This window comes from Emydura macquarii, unplaced genomic scaffold, assembly GCF_026122565.2.
Source record: "Emydura macquarii macquarii isolate MOO-44397 ecotype Brisbane River unplaced genomic scaffold, CSIRO-AGI_Emac_v2 contig_2150, whole genome shotgun sequence".
Classification (NCBI taxonomy): Eukaryota; Metazoa; Chordata; order Testudines; family Chelidae; genus Emydura; species Emydura macquarii.
Genome location: NW_027132287.1, coordinates 6,487 through 24,395, shown reverse-complemented (window position 1 = coordinate 24,395; position 17,909 = coordinate 6,487). Strand labels below are relative to the sequence as shown.

General features: G+C 53.2%; 1 protein-coding gene across 1 annotated transcript; it reads left to right on the top strand.

Annotated features, from left to right (window-relative positions):
* Positions 1 to 1,254: 1,254 nt before the first annotated feature.
* LOC137160148 (C-type Lectin CRL-like) lies at positions 1,255 to 8,771 on the top strand. Its single transcript, XM_067558598.1, has 6 exons — positions 1,255 to 1,353; positions 1,699 to 1,775; positions 4,364 to 4,476; positions 6,137 to 6,277; positions 7,422 to 7,536; positions 8,472 to 8,771. Exons 2-6 carry the CDS (start codon positions 1,709 to 1,711, stop codon positions 8,561 to 8,563), a joined length of 528 nt encoding a protein of 175 aa, XP_067414699.1. The 5' UTR covers positions 1,255 to 1,353; positions 1,699 to 1,708; the 3' UTR covers positions 8,564 to 8,771.
* Positions 8,772 to 17,909: the final 9,138 nt, after the last annotated feature.

Sequence of the window (17,909 nt, the reverse complement as noted above, 5' to 3'; positions counted from 1 at the left end):
CGCTTATCTCACCTCTGTTATTTCTGGCCCTTTTTGTGGGCTCTGTGGTGTATCTGTGAAGTTTACTCGGGGCGTAACCTGAGACAGCCACCCTGTCTTGATACCTCCTGATGTATCCAGGGTAAAGGCTATAACCATCTGTGTCTTATCCTTTAACTCATTGTTACTTAGCTGGGCCACAGGTTCCGAACATATGTATGCTACCTGCCTTCGCGTTCACACAGGGCGTGGCCTGTGAGGTACCTGCATTGCAGCTGTAACACTTCAGTCTGAATCTAGGACTGTATTACAATAAAACAACAACATTTAAATCTATAAGGAAAGGTAGATCTGTGCAAGGAAGCAGGCTAGTCCTATAGGCTACAAGACGCAGGCTGTGAACATCCCTGACACCACAGAGACGCTTTGTGGGGCACCTGGGACAGGGGGTGGCGTTGGGTGTTTTCCTTTTACCTCTCTCATCTTTTCTTTATTTTTATTGATTAGTGCTTAATAAATTGTGGGCAGATCACTGCAGCGCACCCACTGCCCTGAGTGGGAGCGGAGGTGCAGCCTGCTCCCTGCCCACAGCAGGGGACGCTCAGACCCTGCAAGGGGCATTTCGAGCTGCGCCCTCCAACGCCAGCTCCCAGAGAGGACCCAGTGACTGTGTGGATTCACCTGGGACGCGACCACAAGCCCCAAGAGCTCGGCCACAGGTCGCACACAGCACTGAGCCTTGGCAATCTCAGGGAGCGGCTGGTCATATCACCCTGCAGCTTCCTCCTCCACAGAGAGGGAGGAAGCTGCAGACCGATTCCTGCCGCAGGAGCCACTCGGGGCCGGGGCTCAGGGCAGGGCTGGGGGTGCAGGTTGCTCACAGCTGGCTGGCTGCTCAGGCAGAGGGATGGGTGGTGGTGATGGGGTGTCACTGGCAGGGAGTTGTCCCATTGCTGTGACCCCCCCTCACACACTGTCTGTAGGAACCCCTCCCTATGTGCCCTCTGGGCCGTCCATCTGCCCTAGTGCCTGCCCCAGCGCCCCCTCCCCAGTGTCAGGCTGGGACTCTGCAGCAGTCACACTTGCCCCCCCCCCTCCTAGGGAGCTCAGGGTCAGCAGGAAGCTGTGCAGAAGCAGGTGGCAGATTGCATCTCTGCACTGTGTCACCACTGGACTGAACTGTGACATCCGGTCCCATTTCCAAATTCACCCTCCTCCTTCTTCCTCCTCTGACCCCTCCTGCTGCAGGGCTATAAACCCCCTCCGGGGACCAGCTCCCAGCACAGGCTGAACTGCAATCCCCAGCGCTCTGGACCAGCCGCCCAGACACAGACAGATACAGACACACAAGGACAGACAGACACAGACGGACACGTGAGTTCCTGACCCCTCCCCACATTCCTCCCTCCACGCTGGGTGCTGGGCACTCGGGGGCAGCCCAGCCCTGGGTTGGGACCCATGGCCGGCCTTGCCCTGCATGAGTCCCTGGGGCCTCCTCTGTCCTAGTCCTTCCTCGGGCAGATCCCCCGCCCCACAGGGGCTCTGAGCTGGGGGACAGGATCCCTCTCGGGGCCTTTCCAGGTGACCCAGGACCCTTAGCCACCATCCCAGCTCCGAAGCTCCTCCCCTGGGAAATGCCCCCTGGGGTGATGGGGGGGTGTCGCTCTGGGGGTCGTTTTGGCTCTCCTGGCCCCATCTCTCTTGTGTGTTTCCCTCCAGGAGAAGCGAGATGGGGCCAGTCACCTACATCAGCCTCTGCCTCCTCAGCTGCCTGATCTTTAACCCCTCGCTGACAGGTGAGTCCCTGCCCGGCCCCTTGGAGCTGGAGCCCCGGGCGCTGTTGGCCGTGTGGGGAATTGGGAAGTGAATTCATTTTCCTCGGTGCTCCCAGAGTCACGGCCCGTCTCTGCTGCTGGGTTCACTGCCCTGGGGGGAGCCCCGACGTGCTGTGCCCCTGCCCTGAGCATCACAGAGCTGTAGGGCTGGAAGGGACCTCGTTAGCTCGTCTAGTCCAGGCCCCTGCAGACGAGGCAGTTCTTAGTGATAACTAGCCCAGCCCTGGCAGGGGTTTGTCTGAGCTGCTCTTAAACCCCCGGGACAGAGATTCTACAACATCCCCAGCAATTTGTTCCAGGGCTTCACTGCCTGACAGGTAGGAAGTTTCTCCTAATGCCCAGCCCACACCGCCCTTGCTGCAATTTAAGCCCATTGCCTCTTATCCTGTAGAGGTTAAGCAGACAATTCTTCTCCCTCCTCCTTGTAACCACTGCTTATGTCCTTGGAAACTGTTCTCATGGCCCCACCTCCGCCCGTCTTCTCTTCTCCAGACCAAACACACCCAGTTTTTTCCATCTTCCCTCACGGGTCGTGTTTTCTAGACCTTTAATCATTCTCGTTGCTCTTCTCTGGACTATTTCCAGTTTCTCCACATCTTTCCTGAAATGTGGCTCCAGCACTGGACGCAAATTCCAGCTGAGGCCTAATCAGTGCAGAGCAGAGCAGAAGAATTATTTCTGGTGTCTTGCATACAACACTCCTGCTCATACAGCCCAGAAGGTTGTCTGCTTTTTTTACAGTAGTTTTACACTCTTGACTCATATTTAGCTTGTGATCCACTAACCCCAGATCCCTTTCCACAGATCTCCTTCCTCGGCAGTCATGTCCCATGCAGTGTGTGTGCAGCTGGTTGTTTCTTCCTAAGTGGAGGACTTTGCATTTGCCCGTATTGAATTTCATCCTATTTACTTTAGCCCATTTCTCCAGTGTGTCCAGATCATTTTGATTTTTAATCCTACCCTCCCAGCTCGGTATCGTCCGCAAACGTTTCAAGTGTACTCTTTATGCCACACTCTAAATCACCGATGAAGATATCTTCATCCTTAGAGGTTTTTAAGACCCGACTTGACAAAACCCTGGCTGGGATGATTTAGTTGGGATTGGTCCTGCTTTCAGCAGGGGTTAGACTAGATACCTCCTGAGGTCCCTTCCATCCCTCATCTTCTAGGATTCTATATTGAACAGAACCAGAACGAGAACCGATCCCTATGGGACCCCACTTGATATGCCCTTCCAGCTTCACTGTGAACCACTGATAACTACTCTCTGGGAACGTTTTCCAACCAGTTATACACACACCTTATAGTAGCTCCACCTAGGTTGTATTTCCCTACTTTCTTTATGAGGAGATCATGCGAGATGGTATCAAAAGCTTTACTAAAGTCACGATACACCAAAACTGCCAATTCCCCCCTATCCACAATGCTTGTTACCCTGGCAAAGAAAGCCAGCAGGTTGGTCTGACATGATTTGTCCTTGACAATCCATGCTGACTGTTACTTATCACCTGATTACCTTCAAGGTGTTTGCACGTTGGTTGCTTAATTATTTGCTCCATTCTCTTTCTGGCTACTGCAGTGAAGCTGACTGGGCTGTAATTTCCCGGGTGGTCCTTACTCCCTTTCCAGACCCTGGCACTATATTTACCCTTGGCCAGTCCTCTGGAATCTCTCCCGTCTGCCCTGAGTTTTGGAGCTAATGGCTCATGGCTCAGCTCTCTGCTCCGTCAATTCCTTGAGTATTCTCGGAAGTGCTTCATTGGCCATTGTGACATACAGACATCTGCTTTGTCTGAGTCGTTTTGTTCTCTCCCCCTTTTAGCCTCAGCTCCTGCCTCATTCTTGCTGGCTCTCAGCATCTTAGACGCCAATTGTTACTAACCTGTTTGTTGGAAACGGAAACAAAAAAGCCCGTTAGCCCTTCTGGCATTTCCACCTTTTCTGTTACTGTCTTTCCCCCTCACTGAGAACAGAAATCCTGCACAGTGTTCCCCTCCCCCTCCCCAGCCCCACAGATCGCTGCTACTGCCCCTCTTTCTGCCCCAGTTGCTGCCCATCTCCCTGGGACTGGGCACCTCTCTCTCCTTTCCTCCTCTCTGAACCCTCAGCTCCTTCCACCCAGGACTGAATTTCCCTCTCTGCTCCCAGTCTGCGGCGACCCCAATGCTCCCCCATCTTCACCCTATGGCCCTGGGTGCTCCCTTCCATTCCCCCGCCAGTATCCCTGGTCCCACTGTCCAGCATGGCTCCAGGGGAGGGGGAGAGGCTCAGCCTGGCAGGAATTCCCTCTGCTCCAGGACTGCAGCTGAATGCGGGGTGGACGGGGTGTCTGGCAGCTCCATGTTTCCCCCCTTCCTGGGAGACCATGGGGCTCCTGGGGCAGGTACAGGGAGGGCTGTCACCCACCCCAAAGAGCACTGCCTCCTGCCTTGCCCCCGGGCACCATGGGGAAAGGAGCCCAGGCCCCATTATTCGTCCTAACGGGAAAGCCACAGTGCCTCTGAAACAACCACTAACCGCGCCGTCTGGTCCCCACCATTGCCCCCTAGCACCTGCTCTCACAGACCGGGCACAAGATGCTTCCTGTCCCGTGGGCTGGATGTACTTGCATGGCAACTGCTATGGATACTTCTCCCAACAGAAAAACTGGATGGATGCTGAGGTGAGAGGCTGGGGGCAGCGGGGCTCAGGGGCTCTGGCTGCAGCTGGTGGCTGTGGGATGGGGAGGTTTAGGCTGACTATGGGAGTAACTGAGATGGGCTGGGCTGGGCTGTGCTGGGAGCCGAGCGCTGGCACATTTAACCCTGCCCCGGGCAGAGCCCTGGGAACCAGCTGCTGAGGGCACGGCCCTGCCCTGGCCAGGCTGCAGGGCAGAATATAATGTAAATGTCACCCTCTGCCAGACACAGCCGGCAACAGCCAGGGCCAGGTTCTAGGTCTAGGGATTCCTGTCACTGCTGCAACCAAACCGGCTCGAACCCCCCCAATCAGCTGGGAAATCATACACTGTCCCTGGGCGCCCCAAAGACAACACTGCCCCTCTCGCAGGCACTGAGTTTTCAGTTCTCAGTCAGTCAAGCCAGGCTGGAGAGCAGCCCCGTCCCAGCTGGTGCAGTCTGAGCAGGAGACCCCCCGGCCCAGCTCTGTCAGCGTCTAGCAGACAAACGCCTCCGTTGTTCAGTCTGTTGGCAGGAGAGTGAATCTTTCATCAGCCAGGCTCAGCACAGCTCTGCTGCCGTTTGTTCACACAGCGGGACAACATTTCATTGCCCTGCAATTACCACTCAGGTGATGTGTGCCCAGCACCAGCCAGACGGATGGTTTCCCATCATGCTCAGCACCTAGGTGTGCTCCTGCAGATACGGAGCCTGTGCAAATCACGTGCCCTGAGCAGGGGGAGCCAATCAAACCTCGCCTACATCAGTGCGGATACGATCTCCTCTGGACCTGACACGCTTGGCACGAGCCGGGTCTCACTGGGACGCCAGCAGGGACGGCCTGGCCAAGGTGGGGTCAAGCCTTCCTCTGGCGCCCGGTTCAGGAAGGGCGTGTTCCTGACTCGTCTTACAGAGCAGCTCCCACAGCTCGGTGGCAGGGCTGGGCCGAAGGTCTCTGGGTCGCTCCCTGATGCTGGCTGGCCCGTGGCCAGGGAGTCATGGCACAGCACCTGAGGGTGGGGGTGGAGGTGGGTCCCTGTGTATGGCTGTGTGGGGTGCTGGGTGCACGTGGATGTAACCGTGGGGCTGGGAGGTCCCTGTGCTCGTGCTCTGCGGACGGGCGGACTGTGGTTTCTGTTGTCCCGCTCTGTCTGTCCCTGCAATGCTGTGTCGCTCTTGCTCTGCCCTGTCGCTAGTGTGGGAGCAGTTGATCCAGGTGTGCATAGACGCTGGAGCCGGGAGAGGGGAAACTCCCTTAGCAGGGCGTGTCTGGCTGGGCAGGCAGCTGGCCCAGAGACAGCGCCTCTCCAGGGCAGCTATTACGCTGAACCCTGGCTGCGTCTCCATCTGAAGCTGGTGCTGGGGTGTCCAGGGCTCAGCTCAGAGCCAGGGGCTGGCACCCCAGGGATTCGGTGATGCCAGCAGGGCCAGGGTGGCTGTGTGTCTGGGCCGGGTGCGGTGGGGGGCGTGGAGGTGCAGAGGGAGGGAGGCAGTTCTACCACTCCCCCCATTGCTGCTGGGGGTGGGGAGAGGCACTGAACCGGAGTCCTGTCCTCACAGCCCTTGCTGCCGGGGGAGGCAGCGCCCCAGAGCAGGGCTGGACTCTCTCCTGCTGCTCCCTGCAGTGGAGCAATGGAGTAACTGGCTTGTCTCTTCTTGTCCCAGGCTGAGTGCCAGCGCCACGGGAGTGGGGCTCATCTCGCCTCCATTCACAGCGCTGGAGAAAATAATATACTGGTCCATTATGTCAATTGGCAAAATAAGAAGGACAATCATGTCTGGATCGGACTCTGGGATCCTGACCAGGTGAGTGCCCCGGGCCCGCTCTGCTCTGCGTCTGGCAGCCGCTTCTCCCCACGCCCCTGGATTCTGTTTCTCTGCTCGGTGCTGTTCTGGGGGTGCGGGTGCCACGAGAGAGGATTTCCATCGCACGGGGGTGAGAACGGGCTACAACCGTCCGTGTGTCCATCCCAGGATCAGCCCCACACGCCCGGGGCAGAGCACAAACCGCTATTATTAATGTGCGTGTTTGTTCTGCTAGCGCCACATGACCCACCCAACCGGCCCCTGTGCTCAGACCGGGCAGGCCCCTTACGAAAGCCGGCCCCGACCCCAACCCCACGCAGAGCAGATGCCTAGACGAGGGCTCGTGGAAAGGGGCGGCCACGCAGGCAGCGAACAATGCCAGGGTAGGAAAGCCTGGCAGCGCTGTCGTTTGGGTGTTTTCCCTCTGGAGGCTGAGCTACGTCAGGTGGGGATCACCTGCCCAGGGGCACCACAGCGGTGAGGTCTGGGGGGAGCCTGGAGGGTCCCAGGAACCAGCAGGCACAGGCTATGGGGCTGGCAGGACGGGGAAGGAGCAGATCCCCCGAGGTGCAGAGGCGTGAACAGTTACAGTCAAGGCGAGCCACAGCAGTTCTGGGTTGGGCCCTAGGACAGCCCAGCTGAGAGCCAGGCTCTGCAGGCCAGCGCCGCCCGGGGGGGCCTCTCCTGCGGGGAGAAGAGTAACGCTCCATGGGGCTGGGTTCAGGGCAGCGTCGCATCGCCTGCAGACACGAGAGGAGGAGGCAGCAGCACGGTTCCCTGGGACAGCGCCTGGGATGGAGCCGCAGGTGTCGCCTGGCGGGCTGTGCTGGAGACGGACGTGGAAAGCTCAGGGCATGTGGGGTGCGCTGCCCTCAGCGATGTGGGGATGGCAGAGCAGGGGGGCTGGAGACTCTCCCCTCACTTGCTGTTTTCATGCTGTCAAGGCCTGGGGCAGGTCCTGGTGTAACTTCAGTTGTCAGGAAACGTCGCCCTGGTTGCTAGCGCTGACACTGAATAGCGATGGTCAGTGTGAGCTGGGCCAGCCTCTTCCCAGGCCCTGCACATGGCCCCTCTGTCTCCGGCGCATCTCTCGAGCTGTGTAATCTGGGGTTTACAGGGTCTCTCCTCTGCTTTGTCTCTGCAGAATCTAATCTGGAGATGGACAGATGAATCCCAGATAAACTTCAATGCTTGGGAAAAAGGACAGCCTAACAATCTGAAAAAAAACGAGTACTGTGTAGGGTTATCTCATACTACAGGTAAGCAGGCAGCTCAGCCCCACATGCTCCTTCCAGGGGGGCCCTGGCATCCTCCGACCACACGGGCTGAGATACTGATCCGGGCTGGCCCCAGCGCGCTCTGCAGTGCAGATCCTTGTTCCTCCCTCTCCCCAGCCCCATCCTGGGAGGACAGTCAGGAGAGAACCCCTTCTCTCAGCTGGGAAACGTCCTGCTTCCCAGATCCTGGCTCAGTCTGTGCCTGCCCCAGTGACAGGCAGAACAGACAGTCGCACACGCAAACACACTCACACACACGCACACCCCTGGCCCAGAGGGGGGCTGTGCTGAGCTTTGAACAGCTCTGAGCGGCTGTTACACCCCAACTCCACGGCAGCAGACTGTCGAGCAGGCAGAACTGTGCAAACAGGGATCCACACACTGATTTGGGGACTGGAGCTGCATTTGCTCCCTCTCACGGGGTTGTGTTACTCACAGGCATTCACACACACCCTGTGACTGGTGGCTGAGCCCACCCGGGGACAGATGTTGCTGTGGGTATAGCCAGATCCTGGCGTGCAGGACCTGGAGGGGTGCCTGGCTGTGGGGCCAGCTCACTCAGCATGGAGGGAGGCAGCAGCCCAGTTTCTGAGCGGGTGCCCCTGGTCCCAGGGCAGGGCTCTCGCTCTCCTCTGCCCGCTGCCTGGTGTGGGGGGCACGTGGGGCGGGGGAGGTACAAGCAGTAGCACATGGACCAGCCGTCTCCCCTTTCACACTGAGCCTCTGCATCTCTTTGCAGGATGGGGCTGCCCCCACCTGGGGTGCTCAGGGCTCCACCCACCCTCCTCTGCCTCGGGGCCCTGCACCACAGCTGGGATCTTCTCCGAGGGGCTGGAACGGGGTAGGGGAGGGGTCACTGCATGGCAGGAACAGCCCAGCCTGCCCCACCCCACGGGTCTTTTCTGTTTTGTTTCTAGGTTTCCAGAAATGGCACGATTATCCCTGTGAAGACAAATACTATTTCATTTGTAAGGTCAAACCCAAGGGCAGGAAGCTAGCCCGCACCTAGGGGCTCTCAACACCTGAGCCGTGAGTTAATCGGGTCCCGCCACCTCCCTGGCAGACCAGCTCCTGTATCCCTGGGTGCAAAGTCCATTCTGCAAAGCATCGCTGTGTTAATCCCTGTCACTGCTGCTCCGCTCTGCCCCGTCGCTCTCTGTCGCACCCACCCTCTCCTCTTCTCATCCATCCCAGCACAGTGACCTGACAATAAACTTTCCCTGCAGCATTCAGCTCTGTGTGTGTCTCCTCTCTCTTGTTCCTGACTCTGCCAGGGACAGGTCCATGGGTCGCCTGACTCCGGCCTCAGCACCCCAGAGCCGCCCTCCAGGGGGAGGAATGGGAACAAACGAGGAATGAGGAGGGCCTGGCCTTCTGGTAATAGCAGGGGGAACTGGTACCAGAGGCACGGCACATTCATACCACTCCCTCTGCCTCTCCCTGTGCGCTGCCCCTCCTGTCCCCATCCCAGCACTCCAGGGAGGGACGTGTCTAGACCGCCTGCAATGCACCGCGCACACCTTGCAGAACAAGAGCAGAAACAAAACAGACTGAGCCAGGACTCCTGGGTTCATTCCCAGCTCTGCTGGAGGCCTCCTGCGTCACCCGGGAACATCCCTTCTTCTCTTCCTTGTGTTTATATCTGTCACTGACTCGCAGGGTGTTCTCTGCCCCCCGCCATCAGGCAGCCTCTCTGCGAGCGTCCCCTTATTGTGCAGGGCCTGGGCCTCTCCTCCCTATCAAGGGGCTCTGCTGAGTCAGTCCCATTCAAACAGCAGCTGGAATAGTCACCAAACTGCCAGTGAAGTCGGTTCGATTTCAGCTTCAAAATCCAACTGGTTCCCTGGCAAAGTCAGAGACGTGAGCCCGTTCAGGGGAACCAGAGGTGGGGCCCCTCCCCCCAGTACTCCACTTCTAAAGGAATGAATGGGTGTAGCAGGAGCTGGAGAAAAGCAGCCGTGTGTGTGTAAGCGGGGTCTGAATGGGCTCTGCCTGCCCTGTGGGGACGAGCTGGGGAGCAGCGCTCAGGAGCAGATCGCGCTGGACACGCCTGCACTGCCTAGCTGCTCAGCAGACACACCTGCTTTGCCAAAGGGATCTGTCTTGGCCGCTTTGGGTTAAAATTCCCTTTAATCCGGGACACGGGGGCAGTGAAATGTTGTTCTCCTCCCTGCACCAGTCAAGGGCAGCAGAGCTGATCTCAGAGCCTGCCCTGATTGACCCTCACACGCTGAGCGGGCCACGTGACCCCGAACCCGAGTGAAAGGCTGAGGGGTGGGGCCAGGTGTTCTTTATTTCCTGGGGCTGTGGACTCTGCTCAAAGACAATGTGGTTAAAGACAACACAGGTGCAGCAGCAGTTGGGCCCCCGCTAGCCGGGGAAATCACTCAGCCCTGGGCTAACTGGTGGAGACTCAGAACACAGAGGCACAATGGCAAATGATGACAAATGTGGCCGTGCCAAGGATGCAGCGATCATGCTGGCAGAGCAGGGCATGCTAGAGGGTGTTCCGGTCAATTCACTGGTCTGTTAGTAGAGTTCAAAGAGACTGTTCAATGTATGAGTGTTTGGGGTATTTAAACTTCATAAAACTAACGGGATTTGACATGCATTGTTTTCACTTGCCTTGTCCTCTCATCATGTCCTGGCAAACGTTTACATGCTAAATATCCCTAAAACGAAATCGCTCAGCAGACGTCAGTGAAGCCTTGTGCGATGTTAATGAAGGACTATCACAAAAAGCCCTGATTGCAAAGCAAATGGCCAGTGTGTGTGTTGAGCAGAGTCAGACACTCGAGTGAGTTCCTCAGTCACCACCAGCAAAGGAAAAGCCCGTGTGGGTTTCCTGTTAGGGGCTGGGGAAGGGCCTGAGGAAAGATGCATGGCAGGTCGGAGTGCAGGCAGGCAGTGGCAAGGCAGCTGACAGAGCCCTCCCGGCTGTTCTCCTAGGGTCCCTGGGCTGGAACCCAGGGCAGAAAGTGGGCCTGGGTTCCCCTATCTGCCACTGGGAAGGTGGCGTGAAGTCCCTCCCCCGAACCCTCCAGCATCAGGGGATAGGGATGATTGAAAACCCTGAGAAGGGCAGGGGCAGTGCTGGGGTTGAGGGGAGGCTTCTGCAGGCTGGAGACACCCCGAAAATTGTCTCTTGTCCTTGTAGTCACCCCATAACAGCTGCCGCTCTGCAGCCGCCCAGCTTCGAAGGCAGAGCTGAGAAAGTACCGACTGTTGGCCTGCCCGGGACGGGGGTGCAGGGCTGCCTGAGAGCATCCCCTGGCCCACAGCCCCACCAGCCAGGGTGCTCTCTCCTCCCTGACCCACTGACCACTGCCCTGACTGCAAACCCAATGAACTGTATGACACAGAAACGGCCCTGCAGCCCAGCCCTGGCTCCCCGTGGGCACGGCTGCTCTGCGCTGCCCCAGCTCCAGGCTGCGCCACTTCCCCAGCTCTGCCTGCAGCCCAGCTCGGCCCTGCCCTGCCCTGCTCCTGGCGGCTCCCGCTCGCACAGCGGACAGGCCCCAGGCTCTCGACTCCCTCATTGGCCAGCCTGGCCTGTCAGTTGGGCTGACCTGGAGTGGTGGGCTCTCTCCATTGGCCCTGGGGACTGTCAGTCTCAGGATCTGGGTGCCTCTTTGGCCCTCCCCTTTCTCCTGCTCTTGGGAGAGGCCCAACCCAAACCCGCCTCAGCTTTAGGGGGGCCGGCAGCCCCCTTAGAAATGGAAATCCACCTCCTCTGCAGGGCCTAGCTGCAGGAAGGCTGAGGGGAGGTGGGGCTGCTCTCTACAAACACAACCCAGGGATAAACACCAGGGAGGGAGAGCAGTTATTGCAGTTCAGCGCCAGTGTGGACACAAGGACAAATGGAGCTAAACTGGCCAGCAGGGAGTGGAGGCTTGGAATGAGACGCAGGTTTCTGAGCTGCTGATAAGTAAGTGTAAGCAAGAGCTGAGCGTGGCAGTGGCACTGGCCCTGCTCAGCAGCTGAGAGGGGGCAGGTTATTTGCAGGGGCTTTGTATTTGCATGGGTACAGTTAAGTATTCAGCATATTGCATAAGCAGACGAGGTGCTTGAAGACTCTTAAGATGGGCACTAGATTTGCCTTTTCCCAGTCATCAGGGACCTCCCCCAATTGCCACCAGCTTTTAAAGGTAACAGCCAATGGCTCTAGAATCACATCAGGCAATGCCCTCAGCACCTGGGGTGCATTGCACCCAGCCCCATGGACTTGTTTATGTCCAATCTTTCTAAATAGTCCTGAACCTGTTTCTTCAGCACTGAGGGCTGCTCACCTCTGTGGTGATCCCAGGCCACGTGATCGTCATAGTGCCAATGGTGTTGACTACGCCCCTCGTTCAGAGAGGAACGAGACACCTAATCCTTTTCAAATTGTTTTGCAGGTTCGGGGAGGGGTGAAAGGAAAGCGTCTTATGACACAGCACTTTACAACGCACAGCCTCCCTTTAGGGGAACTTTACATACACTAGTCGTAGTTTTGAAACAATTTTGATTTATTGAGCATTCATAGCATTAACAAGCAACAATAGCGAAGCAGCTTTCTGGCACCAATGTGCCCGGCACCACTGTGCCTTCCCTGGCAATCCTATTTGCCGTTCCCCTAATGTAGACTGTGTCTCATATCAGCCCAATCTCCGTTGGCGAAGATACGGTTCCCTACTTAGTTCCCTTCTAATTTCTGAGTACCATCCCTCAGTGGACCTCAATTAGACTCACCCTCCCGTGTAGTCCTCTCTCTCTCTGCGGCGCGAGCATTGGTAGGCAAACGAATTTTCAAGGCACGTGTTGTGGAGTTCTGGACCACTCGCAGTCACTCCCGACTGGTCTCTGGTGTTCTGAGACAATCACTTCTCTAAGAGGAGAGGTGATCAAGTGGACCAAGCTGCTGAAATTTCGGACAGCTTCTATTGTCCTGAGCCAATGCTCATTTGAATATTGGTCTGTTGTTGGCCTGTCTTGCGGTTTACCTGCAATCGCCTGCTATTTGCATAATGGTCTATCTGTGGCCTGTCTTGCGGTTCACCTGCTTTACCCTGCTGAAACATTGGTTTCCCCTTTTTTTTTCTTAACATATTTGCATAATGGTCTAGCTGTGGCCTGACTTGCTATGTCCTTGCTTTATCTTGCGGACACGTTGGTTTCCTGCTTTTTTATATATTGATCCAGTTCTAATTTAGTCTATTGACACATTGGTTTTTGATTCCCTACTTGCATAAGCATTTTCCGTTACACCACGTTCGCATAGATTCGTGCCGAATCTATTGTTACGCCTCCTACATCTTGTTCCAATCTAAGCAAGATGGAGTTTGACCTCATACTCCACTTTATTCTTATGATACCCTTGATGGGATCGGATCAACCCTGCGATCACTTTTCCCACTTCAAATTTAAACAGAAGGCTGATTACAGTTAGCACCACAATAATCCATACCACATACCAAAACCATTCTCCTTCCAATATTGTTGTTATAGCGGTTAGGGGCCTGTCGGCAAAGGTTATGATTTTACTGGGCAATTTTGCGGTTCGGTACAACCCTTCCTCTAGGCTTCTGCCTATGTTCCTCCAAAAGCTTTTATACTTCAAGAATTTTGGATCCTCTACTGCTTGCAACCATTGTTGGAATCGCTCTGGTGACCAATTCAACTGAATGATATCTCGGACCTGACACCCACTGGCCCAATTTCCCATTGTCCAATGCCCTTCTACCTTAAACTCCTCTTTTAGCCATTCCAATTGGTGTCCCCAATCGTGTGTGAGAAGAGGCTCCAATAATTGATCGGGGCCTCGTCCTGACACATGATCGAACTCTCTGATTGAAGCTTCTCCTCTGGGGCACCTGATGCGCGACTTTGTGGTATTATAATTTTGTATGATGCTCCCGTCAGCTATTCCTCCTTGGTTTGTTCTTAGCAGTCCCTGTACTACCTGGTGGTAATCGTAAAGTCCGGCTGTTACGTCAGCCATATGTCCCCATATTACTAATCCTGGTAATTCTACAATGTCGTGTGGATGTACTCTGATTACCCTGGGGGTGGATTTGGTCCATCCCCACATCCATCCTTTTTCGTGAGTTACGTCTCCTACTTCATTCCTGTTTATAATCCCATAATTAAATTCTAATTGTCCCTCGTGAGTGGATCAAAATAGGAATGCCTGAGTCAATGGCATAGGTGTTCCTTGAGGTATCCAATACTCCAAAACCCATTGATTGTGTTTTGTCCAGATTATTTTTCCAATCTGGGCAAAAGGGTATTCCCTAATACGGGTATTTACGCTTTCCCAACAATGGATGAACATTTGATGCGCCAATACTTGTTCTTCCATTTGGTCTGCCTTTTGTGCGGCCTGGTGGACCAAAGTTCCTGCTGCGCGAATTCCCATTTTGAGCCACTCAATCTGTTGTGCATACCGCACTTCCAACTGTTCCCCTTGTAATTGTAACTGATTTTTGATACCATTTCAAAATTCTTTTTGTTTTCTCATGTCGTCCCTAATTCTGTATTGATATTCCTCGAACACCTCATTAAAACCATTAACTAAACTACCTCCTGATCTATGTCCCATGTAAGTATACAACAATATTCTTTTAGCCCTATGTTTAACATCTCTAGCTGTTCATTTCAGGTACGCCTGTGTTTGAGGAGAAAAGCCCGTTTCTGCAAAGCATTGTTCTTTAATTACTAGTTTCTTTGGGGGGAACGCGAATACGTCCACTGTGCGTTGAGAGTAAAAGATGTGATAGAATCTACCAATCGCTAGGGCGTTTTGTGCTGCCCATCTCCATCCGGTTGGCAAGGGCAGTCCCAGGGCTTGCTGGTGAGGTGCAAAGGTTATAATTTTTGTTGAAAATTGTTTAGGGTTATATTCTGCACTATGGTGGGCATCTGGGTGTAATTAAATTGCCAGAACATGCACTGGGTCCAACTATTCCAAGCATATTTCCACTGCTCCCAATCAGTGATGTTGTCTCCATTTATTGAACATGTTGTTAGAGCAGACTCTAATACTTGGGGTATAGAGGAGGTTGATCGGGGTTTGTGGGGGGTGCAAGCCCATTTTTCCATATTATAGTGTTATTAGGGAGTAGTAAGACCAGTGTGCCTGTGGTTATTGATTTTGCGGGCATGTTGGGGTTATCTGTTCCCAGGTTATCTGTTCCCATCCACTCTGGATACATCTGGGGTGTAGGTGCTAGCTGGGTATAATTTTCGAGCGCCGGGTTGACGCTAAACAGGTTAGCTTGCCAAGTTCGATTCATGAACGCTTGTGAGTAATTAAAATTTAACCGATATACGACTAAGGCCAATATGGGGCAATATTTACTATTTCCCAAGATGTTGAGGGATGTGCAATTGGCTTATGTCAACTGCCTTTGCACATAGGAGTCATTTTGCGGTACGTTACATGAAAGATTCTGGGCAAGGGTTTCATTTTGGTCTAATCTTGTGAAATTCTACTGCACCCAACTTCTGTGAAATCCTAGGATTTTGACACTTACGACCTTTTCTGCCAATTGAGTGATATTACAGGTGGTAAAATTAAGGGTGTCTGGGATTCTGAACCACCGTGTAAGGTTGTTTCCCCAATCATCGTGGTGCATAATGCCGTGGGTGCAATTTAGGATTTCTTTATCATTAAGTTCAAAACAGTCTACCAGAACTGGTACGGTGGTGTTGCACTATAATTATTTCGTAGTAAGTGAATCAGAGTGAGATTTAGGTGAGGGCCTTCAGGAAGCAAGTTATCTAGGCTCATATTTGAATGTTCTGGAACGGCCAACGTCACCCGGATCGTGGGGGGCCTCCATAATCCTTCTATTTCTTTGACCAAGTTGTGGTTTTGGTTCCAGGGCCAATATGCCCAACATCCTATTTCTTCCAAAATGGTTACTATTTCTTTTGCTATATTCTTTTTGCCTGCTTGGGAACAATTTAAGCTATCCCAGTTCTGATGGCACCAGATTCCGGAGTAGTTTGCGTCTATGTTACTCTTGAAGGTCCATTGTCCCTTGAGGCAAGTAAGCCAAGGGTCCGCAAGTAGCCTGCTAATTTTTCTGCTATGAGGATCTGTCTTTCGGGGGAATGGAAAAGGTTCATTGTTTCGCCAAACAGATCGTTTTCCTCCATTCTATCCATGACTGGGTTTTAACTTGCTAGTATTAGTTTGGCTTATGTTCCACCATTGATCTAGAGAGGCTTCTATTGCTTGAATGGTAGGTGGGAGTAAAATTCTTGGGATGTTGAAGGTGATTTTGTTCACCCAATTGAGTCTTGTTAAATTTCGAGGGGATCCCGTGGCTTTGAGCCAAAATATATCGGGGTGGTTGCTATTGGCGGGCCAAGTCTGGTGGTCTACCAGGGACTGGGTCCCGTATAGTATACTTGCGATTAGTAGTATCCGGATCATTTTGCTAATCCAGGGGTGACCGTCTGTTTCCTCCAGGCATCGTCGGGCGTTGGTATTTTACCTGTAAGAAGCAGAGAATCGCCCTCATTTCCTTTGGGCTCTGGGGTTAACTAAATGTTCTCTAATAAGGTAGGTGCAACCCTTTTCTGTCTTGATTAGCATTGTTTTTCGCCCAGGGATTGAGCCTATTTGTTCCCCCGGGTAGAGTTTACCCTGAACCTCATTTTTGACCCAGACTGATTTCGGGTTATGATAGTGAATTTCGAGCAGTGTGGGTTTTCCCCAGGCTAATTTTTGATTTATGCTTTGTGCTAGGCCTCTGGCCTTTTTGGTCCAGGCCTTTTGACTGATCATTCCTAATAGTCTTTTTACCTCTTGGTTTTTACGCTCCACTACTCCGTTAGCTTGCGGTTGATATAGAGCATGTAAAATTCACTGTATATTGTTTTCCTTGGCCCAATCTTGCATTTTTTGGCTGCTGAAATCCGATCCTCTATCTGACTATTTGTTGTGGCAGATCCGCTAGGTTTCCTGACATTTGTAATCCATATATTGTTTCTGCGCTAGTTAATTTACTCTGGGGCCAGACCGCACACCTTTGTGACCCTAAGTCCACTATTACCAAGGCGTACGTGGCTGTTTTCTAGCCAAAGGGCCTATGTGATCTATTTGCCACACTTCTCCTGGCTGATATTTAGTTGGATGGTACGCTAGGTGCTGTACGCCTTTTGTCCTTTTGAATTCCTTGCTACAGTTTTCGCATTCCACGATAACCCGTTCCCATTCTTTGCGGCGTACACCTGGGGGTGCTTTTCTTTTGTGCCCTAATTGCTCGTGTAATTTAGTTAAATCTATGCTAGTGGCCAGTTGACATGCTTTGTCTGCCAGTGCTAAGAGTAGGTTTTCCTGTTCCCTGTGGCTGTTTAACTTCCTGATTTGTATGTACTGGTTTCTTTTTAGGTTTCCTTCCAGCAATTCGTGCACCTGTCTCCATAGATTTAAATGCTGCAAATGCATTTTGTCTGGTTCTACTCCCTTTCTGACCTTCTGTGCTCCTTTAATTACTAACTGTGAGTCGGTTCCCATTATTATTTCTTTCTCCCCGGAATGCTCCTGAAGGACGTGCTTGAGAGCTTCTAAGTGACCCTGTACTTCTCGATATTGGGCAGTTTGTGTCTGCTGGGTTGGACCGGATCTGTCTATGAGAGTTTGTTCATGCTTTTCGCAAGCGAATGCCCATCCTTTGTTTCCTCCGTCGCTAACTATCCAAGGTTCTACAGAATCTGTTTCTTTGTACCAGGATTTACCTGTCCTTGCAGGGTCCCATTGTTTAATCCAAATGTGATTATTATTAGCCCAACTCTCAGTTATGAGGTCGGATTCATCAAAATTTTCAGGTAGGTTTTTTATCTGCAAAGGGCCTGTGATACTAATCATGGTTTGATGACCTTCCCACTCTTCCCTGAGTTGTGTTAGCCAATCCCACATGTTTCTATCTTTTCCTTTTGTGGGGTTCCAATTATATATCCCTCCTGCTATTGGCCCCTTATCCTGTTTTACCACATATTCCACATTGCCGTCCTGATTTATTTCATAACTAAGGCTCATGGTTTTGCAGGGGTGATAAGGAACTAATGTCTTATTTTCTTTTATAAATTGTTGCCACCTATAGATCTGTGTGTTGATTTTCTCCTTTTGTGCATCTGTCCCTTTCCAGCCCTTTCTGAGGCTCCTTTTGAGTTCTGGGGTTGGGGGGCCCTTGAAGCCCATTGAATGTACTGCTGCCATTTTCCCCCACACTCCCCTTCACTGTTTTAAGGTATCCAATTGGTATGTCCATTGATATGCGTTTTCCAGTGTTTCCCAATTATCTGTTTGTCGGATCAGTCCTAATATTCTTAGAGGTGGGTCTAATTTTACCTTTTCTGGGTTT